We start from the raw sequence: 9,107 nt of genomic DNA, 5'->3' as shown, positions 1-9,107 counted from the left end.
TAATTATAAAATCTGATTTCAGTTCTACCAATCCCATTCAGAGCATGACATCATCACGCACATAGAATTTATCAGTTACAGGAACACAACATAAAGGCAAACAACATATTGTATGCTGATTTACCTTACAGGATAAAAATATCCAAACCCAAGGTAACAAAAATATCAACCAAATAGGTCAAAAGAAAATTCAGAACATAACCTTCAACTACAGTTTTCCTTTAATAGTTTAGATTATACGGATATTAATTAACTTTCCCTTAAGTGAGCAGGGGGTAGAGGGGTGATATCATGATAGACCGTGGGTATATATGTCTGTAGTTTACGCTCAACACTCATTCTGGATCAATTTCCACTATGAAACTCCTCCTGATCTGTGTGCTCCTCGGAGCAGTTGGTGAGTTCAGTGGCTGTCTTCTATGATACATACATTGTTCACGTTGATACTTTTTAGTTTTCTACAGCTTTCTATGAGGAAAGAAGCTAACTTTTTCAACTTGCTACATGTATGATGTATATAACTGTATATAATATGGCTCCTTGTATTTTCTCAGCTGCTTTTGAGGATGATGATAAGATCGTAGGAGGTTACACCTGCTCTGCTTACTCCGTCCCCTACGCAGTATCTCTGAACTCCGGCTACCACTTCTGTGGAGGTACTTTGATCACCAGCCTCTGGGTGATCTCTGCTGCTCATTGCTACAAGGCGTAAGTTACCAGAATTTTGACCAAGACCAAACCATCAACGTCACATCAACTTTTGGCCATTATCAGTTACTATTCTATATTGTGGAGCCGCCCAAAGCATTGAAACCATTCGAGGTTTTGAAGCTAGTTTTGTTTGTAAAAATGGTTGCTAAAAAAGGGAGACAATTCATTAGACAAGTTATGTGGGACTAAAAAATGTATTGCATCTGAATTCTCTAAATATTGGTAATGGCTCTGAGGGTCATAACCAGAATATATCAGAAACTTATGGCCAATAATAAGAACAGGTCATCAGTGTTTTATTAATGAAAAACCTTTTAACTGAAAGAAGGAAAAATTATGTTTAGATGTTTTTTATATGTGGCAAAGTGAAAGAAAATATGTTTGTACCCGTTTTCTATAATTTTGCCAATTTATAGAATACAAAGAGTTTCATATTACAGTTACAAGGTCGTGATAGGACACAATTGAATTACCAATATATGAATATAAAGTCCTTCCACATTTTTTGTTGACACTTTTTTGTTTTTAGAAATGAGCGGATTCCGTACTAAATAATAAACTGTTAGTGTTAGCAGAGCATTCACTGTATAGAGTAAATTTTGTATAAATTGTGCCACTGAGTGTAGCTCCGAGGAATGGGGGTTTAAGGACAAGGTTAATTCTGGCCTCCTATCCTAGCAGCTCTTACAGAGACCTTCGATTAGGTGGTTAAGAGTAAACTTCATACACATCTATGCCATCAGCACTAAGGATAAAGCTCTATCATCACACATGGCTAAGATTTCAGTATCTTCTTGCTCTTTTAGCCTAATTTCACAAATTTGATTCTTTAACGTCTTGATTCACTGGGACAGAGTCTCATTTATAGAAAATAGAGTCTACCAACTATATTCTATAATTTGCTTATATAAAGAAAAAATCCAGTACAATGAAAGACAAAGGACTGGAGCCACAAATACATAGTGATTTATCTAATTATCACCATTATGTATTAGACCGATGTATATACTGTATGTGTGACATTAGCTGCCCCATGTTCAACCATCGAAAAATAACTTCTAAAAAGTATTAGATTTCCATTTTTTTTTCATCACACATCTGAAGAAACAGGGCATTTACTTGGGTGAAAATAAATTGCAATACCATTTAAGGTGTATGGACAACTATGGTGCTGTTTCTGAAAGAAAGCAAAAATATTTACCCAAAAACACTAATGCATTTTTAAATACTTATTAAATAAATTTAGGATTGCAAATGTATTTGACAAATTTTTGCAGGAGCATGCAGGTGAGACTGGGAGAACACAACATCTTTTCCAGTGAAGGCACCGAACAGTTCATCAACTCTGCCAGAGTCATCAGACATGGAAGCTACAACTCCAGAACCCTGGACAACGACATCATGTTGATCAAGTTGGCCTCTCCCGCCACCCTCAACTCTTACGTCAAGACTGTTGGTCTGCCCGGTGGCTGCGCCGCTTCTGGAACCAGCTGTCTGATCTCTGGATGGGGCAACACCCTCAGCAGTGGAAGTAAGTCAAGTACTGCCAATAATGTTACTGGAACGGCAAGTAAAAATGAGTAGTGATTATTGACACAATATAAGATGGAGTTTACTCAGAGGTGGGAATTACTGACACCAAATGAGCTGAAGTTTCTTCAAAGGTGAAGTTTGCTGATGATGAGTGAAGTCATTTTAAGACAAATCAAAAAAAATTTGAATGGACTTAAATGAGTAAAACATGAAACATTTTCTAGGACCTCAATGATTGTTCGGTGTAGAAATTGTTGAAAGGATGTTTGTTTAGAATTTTTTATGTATTTATAGGTCTCATAATATATCAGATCCAATATAGATCTTTTTTGATATTGTTTATATATAAAGCTTAAGTGGATCACTGTACACAGCTGACAATTCATGTGTAGCAAATAGTAACAGACCCATGATTAATGGATATTATAGGTGTGGAACAATATGTGTCATATAGATATGAACCACGAACTGCTATGGTGTAGAAACCATACTGTATCAGGGAGCATAAAACTTAAAAGGGTTTTCCCAGAATTTAAAAGTGATGATCTACCCGTCATCAGTCATCAGGTCATCAGTATCTGATCGGTGTGGGCCTGACACCGGGAATCTGCTGTTTGAGAAGGCACTGATGCTTGCAATAGCACCGCGGCCTTCTAACAGCTTTGTCATTGGTCACATATCTTAAGCTCAGCTCAGCCCCATTAATGCACTGAGATGCAATACCAAGTATAGTTTCTATACAATGGACGACACTGTGCCTGGTGAGCAGAGAGAAGGCTTTGGCTCTTAGATGTTAGCCGGTGCCTTCTCAAACAGTTGATCATCAGGGGAATCGACATGTTGGAACTCCGCCTATCAGTGGGATAGTTTATCAGTTAAAAAATTCCAGAAAACCCCTCTAAAAGTCAAAGAAAATGTGCAAACGCTGTGAATGATCATTTTATGTTTCTATCTACATACAATTTGTTGATATTTTCTATTCACTTACTTTTAGCAAACATGCCCAGCCTCCTGCAGTGCCTGAACGCCCCCATCCTGACTGCCGCCCAGTGTAGCAGCGCCTACCCAGGAGAGATCACCACCAACATGATCTGTGTTGGATACATGGCAGGAGGCCAGGATTCCTGCCAGGTAAATAGATGTTCTTTGTCTCATAACTTTCAGATCTGTGACTGTAGAATGTGGACTGTTACGAGAACATATAGTCATCAAAAGGCCGTAAATAAGACCTATAATGACAATGTGTTTATATGAATGTATCATAAAAAATCTAAAACTTGTTTCTCTAAATTATGCAATTTAACAATATTGTGAGGATAGCAGATTCTTAAAAGGATGATTTAGACCAGGGTTAGGCTTGAAGGGCAAAACTTTATGTCCAATAGTATTGATTTAAAAAAATAATACAGTTCAATGACAAAATCCTGCTCTGGCATTAATGTGTAACCACATTGTTTCCCTCTTTAGAAAAATTGGTATGGACATCACAGAGGCTCATTGAAAATTCCACAGTATTTGTAGATGCCATATTTGAGAGACACTATTTGAGGGAGCAGAGGTGTAGCTATATTGAGTACAAAGGTCACACTCAGGACATGCTGAAAGATGGTCAAAGATCCTTGTGCCATATTAGAAAGACACAACTGTTATAAATGTTACATGATTGTATTGAGCCCCAAGAGCCACAATTTACATCTCTGGGAAGGAAACTTCTGTAGCCGCATCTCAGAATATACAGTAGCTACAGATTATTCATTACCTCCAGTTGATACAATGTCTAAAATTTTGTCTCTATATTTTCTCAGGGTGACTCTGGTGGACCCGTGGTCTGCAATGGACAGCTCCAAGGTATTGTTTCTTGGGGATATGGCTGTGCCCTCAAGAACTATCCTGGTGTCTACACCAAGGTCTGCAACTACAACTCCTGGATCTCCAGCACCATGGCTGCCAACTAATCTTTCTCTGTGTTTCTTGTCAATTGTTGATCTGTTACTGGATACTAACACCTATCATATTAACAGCTTTCTAAAAAATAATAAAAAACATTTAAATAATTTCTTCTCATTTTTATTTGGATTCATCACCTTCTATCATCATAAAAAAATATATTTGAGTCCAGCAACTTATCATGATGCAAAAAATAAATAAAAATAATAATAATCAGAGAGACTACCCTTCGAGCTACTCTTTGTAGACTAAGGGGCACATTTATTTTTTACTTGCATTTTAGACGCCGGTCTAAATGACCCCTATACCTAGAGGTGGGTCCTCCAGAGTTATGAAGAGGCGCATGCCTCTTCATAACTTCAGCAGATCCAACACCACCAATTCACAGTATAAGGTAATTATAGCGGTACACGTGCAATAGAAATATTATTATCAGCCTGATAGAACGTTAAGTATGAAAATAATAAACTCTTTATTAAACTCAATCAGAAGGGTATAGATAAAATCAGGCATACAGGGAATCAGAAGTGCGGAGAGGGATCAAGTAATAGACCATCCGACACTCTGAAAGCCTGACTAATGAGCACAGTATTGGAACACACTGATAAACGTGTAGCCTGTACCTACAGGGTAACAATGACACTACACTTAATACAGGGACTGACAGTACTGATCTAATCCACCTAGTAACTTCTATTGCTCATGTGTTTGAGCTATACGGTGGATAGTCAGTGCAGTTGAAGCAGCTATACTCGGTTCTGGTACACCCTAATAGCGCTACCCTGATAAGTGAGCGGTATGTGACGCTTCAATACGCTCGGAGTGAGGCAGCCAGTGTGAATGGATTATCACTTATTAGAGCTGCCCCATTTATTAAGCGATAAAAGACACAACAAATCGCTCTACGCGTTTCCACATGACTACTATATGTCATGTGTCATCAGGAGCGAACATAATTCGTCACAGTGTCAGATCTAAATGAAGCTGCCGCATTGTAGCGTGCATACACTGGCGCTGTGATGGCCGTATGCGGCCAAACACACGCCGGATATAAATAATCTAACACCCGCTTCCAGAAGGTGTGTGCCGGCGTCAGTTACCAATCTGACACGCTCCCTGACGTGGCCGTCGCACAATGCAGCGTAATACAATCACGGGGAGGAGCGCAAGTATGCTCAATTATATGGGGGAACAATCGAATGCGGTATGTATAGTCAAGTGACATCGCTGTGAAGAATTAGACAGCCTGTATAAAGGAGGCCTATGTAAGAGAAGTGACACAGTTTAATGCATCAAATAAAAGCACAAACAGCCATATTTAAAGAGGAAGTCATCTAGAGTGAAATATACCACCCCATGCATATTTTGGGATGATGACAAATTGAGGGACACACTCTGCGTATGTCACGACCAGAACATCTGGTAGTGGCAAAGTGATAGACCATATCTACTGTCCCATAATCTCTTAAATAAAGCAGGAGAATGAGACTGCCTCATTCAATCCCTTAGGGTGTACAGTATCTAACTTAAAAATCCATTAGTTTTTTTGCATCAATGTCCCCTCCGCGAATGGATGTCACAATGTGTTCAATCCCCTGGACCTTCAGCACATCTGGATTACCGCCATGATGATCACAGACATGGCGTGCCACAGATGTGTCACGTTTATTTTTGATATCAAGTAGATGTTCACCAATGCGTCTCCACAGTTCACGTCTGGTCTTACCCACATACTGTACACCACATTGGCAAGTCAATAGATACACAACTCCCACTGATGTGCATCTAATGAAAGATCTTATGGAGAATCTTTCCTTAGTCACATGATTAGTGAAGAATGTCCCTTTCATGATGTTACCACAGATAATACATGCTCCACATGGAAAAGTCCCAGTTAGTGTATTTTTGAGCCATGTATCAGGTGTTGGATGTAGGTAAGTGCTATGAACCAGACGATCGCGTATGTTAGAACTGCGCCGATATTTGATAGGGGGACGATCTGACACTAACTCACCAATATCAGGATCTGACTGTAAGATAGGCCAATGTCTCTGAAGCATCTCACGTACCTGTTTCTCCGCTTTATCGTACATAGCTATAATCCTTGGAATATTCTGACCAAGCAACTTCTGCTTAGGGACTAGTAGTTGATCACGGCTAACACTCATGGAGTGATGGTATGCTCTTTTGAGTGTTTGCTGAGGATAGCCCCTACGCATAAACCGTGTCCTCAGATCATTTGCGGCCACCTTGAAATCCCTCATTTCTGAGCAATTTCTCCTAGCCCTCAGGTATTGGCCCTTGGGAATGCCACTCCTGAGGGCCAGGGGATGGCCACTATCCCACCTCAGCAGGCTGTTACTAGCAGTCTGCTTGCGGAACAGATTAGTAATGATCTTCTTATCTGTCCTTATAGCAACAGTCAGATCCTAGAACGTGATTTCACGCTCATTGATGTCAGATGTAAAAAACAAACCTAGCTGATTATTGTTGAGCTCAGCTAAAAATTGGGTAAAACAATCCTTGGTCCCCTTCCACAGTATAAACACGTTGTCGATATATATGGTCCAGACGTGTACTGTTCCATAGCTTCACTGAAGACGACCTCTCTTTCCCACCAGCCCAGGTAGAGATTTGCGTAAGTAGGGGCACACGGACTGCCCATCGCGACTCCCCTGAGCTGGTGGAAAATTTGACAGTCAAAGAGGAACACGTTGTGACTCAGGACGAAGTCCAATAGCTCCATCACGAAAGTGTTGTGTAGATAAAAATGTTCGTCCCTCTATTGAAGGAAGGCCCGCACAGCTAAACAACCGGTGTCATGTGGAATGGAGCTGTACAAGGCCTCCACATCTAGGCTAGCAAGCCCCGTGTCTTCATCACATTGAATACCCTCAAGGAGCTGTAGGACATCCATTGTATCACGGGCAAAGGATGGTAAACTTGCCACAAATGGCCTCAGTATCACGTCAATATATGTACTAATATTGTCCGTGAGGCTACCAATGCCGGATACAATGGGCCTGCCTTTCATCGGTGTGCTCTGTTTATGAAGCTTAGGTAAGCTGTAAAACCCAGCACGAACAGAAAACTTCGGTAACAGGAAGTCCAATTCAGCTTTATTAATAAGCTTGTCCCTCAGGGCTTCATTGAGAAGTACAGGCAATTGTTGCCTAAAAATAGGGGTCTGATCAGAGGGGAAGCGTCTATATGTGGTGGTGTCACATTAAGATCCACCACCACACCTAAATTTTGACAATATTCTACACATGAAAAAATTACGCCCACTCCACGGCCATTTTCTTAGACCTGGCGTGAGCGGGAAGAAGTTGCAGTTTGCCGCTCAAATAACGCTGTATTTCTGTTCAATAAATGACTACCTAAGACTTGATGCGCTTGATCGTATTTTTCATTTATTTGCCTTCTGCATTCTTTGTGGATAGAACATTAACCCTTAATTTCTATAGTGCAATTCACATTTCAATAAAAAAAATAAGTACTTCAGTTTATAGCATATAATAGGGCAGGAAGGTGGAAAGTAAGGACTAGGTTCAGTCCGAACTTTGCTATTTTTCTGATGGCAGACAAACCGGAAGATTTTCAGATTTGTTATGGATGAATCTACTGCACTTGTTGGGAGGAAAAAAGCACTAGAAGAAATAAGAAGGGTTCTCACATGATTCTAAGAGGGGGTGGGGGAGGGCATGCCCTGATTGGCTCCAAGGCTGACAGCCTGGATGATTCACTCAGTGCTGGAGCAGCCAAGGATGTGCTCTTGTAGAACAAGCAGAACGCCATCCTGTGCTGGGCTGTGAATAAGCGTGGATGTGTGTGATAGTGTCTGCCAGGAAAACGATCTTAGGGAGTCAGGGACAGTGCAAAATCAATCAAGCTTATTGCCAGGGAGATTGACGGGAAAGGCTAGGATTCTAAAGAAGAGTTGTTGTTTTTTGTAGAATACAGACAGACAAGCAGGGAAGCTGATAGCCAGGGAGAGAGAAGAAAGGAGCTGTGACTGGCTGTTCCTGGTATCAGAAGTGCAGGTACTTTAATGTAGACCTGAAAAGCAGCTACCTGCAAGCAAATACTTTCATTATTCCCCCAATTTTTACAGATTTTTTATGTGATTACTGCAGCAATACACAAGGTATGGCAGCAATCCACCTATGTGTATTAAGGTGAAATTAAGCATCAAGCCTCAATTGTCCATTTACATATATTCACTTACCATATGGTTGCAATTTACTTTTACTTTCTTATTTTTTATTTTTTTTTGGGGGGTGGGGATTCAATTTATTTAACCCCTTACCCTGGGTTCACACCTGAGCGTTCTGAAAGGAGCGCTCTGTATGCGCGATTGTACCGGCGTTTACAATCGCGCATACAGAGACAGGCGAACATACATTGTCGCGCGTTCCCGAAAATCTATGTACGGGAACGCGCGACAAAACGCCCCAAAAAAGCTCAAGAACTTGTTTGAGCGTCGGGCGTTTTACAGCGCGATCGTACGCGCTGTAAAACGCCCAGGTGAGAACCATTCCCTTAGGGAAGCATTGGTTTCTCCTTGTTGAGCGTTTTACACCACGTAGGAACGCGCTGTAAAACGCTCAGGTGTAAACTTAGGGTAAAGGAACGGACTCATTTTCACCTTAAGGACCAGGCCATTTTTTGCAAATCTGGCCAGTGTCACTTTATGTGTGAATAACTTTAAAACGCTTTTACTTATACAGGCCATTCTGAGATAATACTGTAATATTGTACTTCATGACACTGGTAAAATAGAGTAAAAAAAATAAATAATTTATAAAAAAAATACCAAATTTACCAGAAATTTTGAAAAATTAGCAAGTTTCCAAGTTTCAATTTCTCTATAAAAAATACCTACAAAAATAGTTATTACTTTACATTCCCCATAT

General features: G+C 40.3%; 1 protein-coding gene across 1 annotated transcript; it reads left to right on the top strand.

Annotated features, from left to right (window-relative positions):
- The first annotated feature begins 354 nt into the window (after positions 1-354).
- LOC122940621 (trypsin-like) lies at positions 355-4,199 on the top strand. Its single transcript, XM_044297284.1, has 5 exons — positions 355-397; positions 555-708; positions 1,989-2,242; positions 3,239-3,375; positions 4,050-4,199. The coding sequence occupies exons 1-5, from the start codon at positions 358-360 to the stop codon at positions 4,197-4,199; spliced, it is 735 nt and encodes a 244-aa protein (XP_044153219.1). The 5' UTR covers positions 355-357.
- The last annotated feature ends 4,908 nt before the right edge of the window (positions 4,200-9,107 follow it).

This window comes from Bufo gargarizans, chromosome 6 (assembly GCF_014858855.1).
Source record: "Bufo gargarizans isolate SCDJY-AF-19 chromosome 6, ASM1485885v1, whole genome shotgun sequence".
NCBI classification, from domain to species: Eukaryota; Metazoa; Chordata; class Amphibia; order Anura; family Bufonidae; genus Bufo; species Bufo gargarizans.
Note: the sequence above shows the minus strand (reverse complement) of the source record. Positions and strands in the feature narration are given on the sequence as shown.

Excerpts from the sequence above, each read along its gene's own strand:
- LOC122940621 (XM_044297284.1), top strand. The coding sequence starts at position 358 with ATGAAACTCCTCCTGATCTGTGTGCTCCTCGGAGCAGTTG. Across the intron at positions 398-554 it reads TGTGCTCCTCGGAGCAGTTG|CTGCTTTTGAGGATGATGAT; the intron begins GTGAGTTCAGTG and ends GTATTTTCTCAG. Across the intron at positions 709-1,988 it reads GCTGCTCATTGCTACAAGGC|GAGCATGCAGGTGAGACTGG; the intron begins GTAAGTTACCAG and ends AAATTTTTGCAG.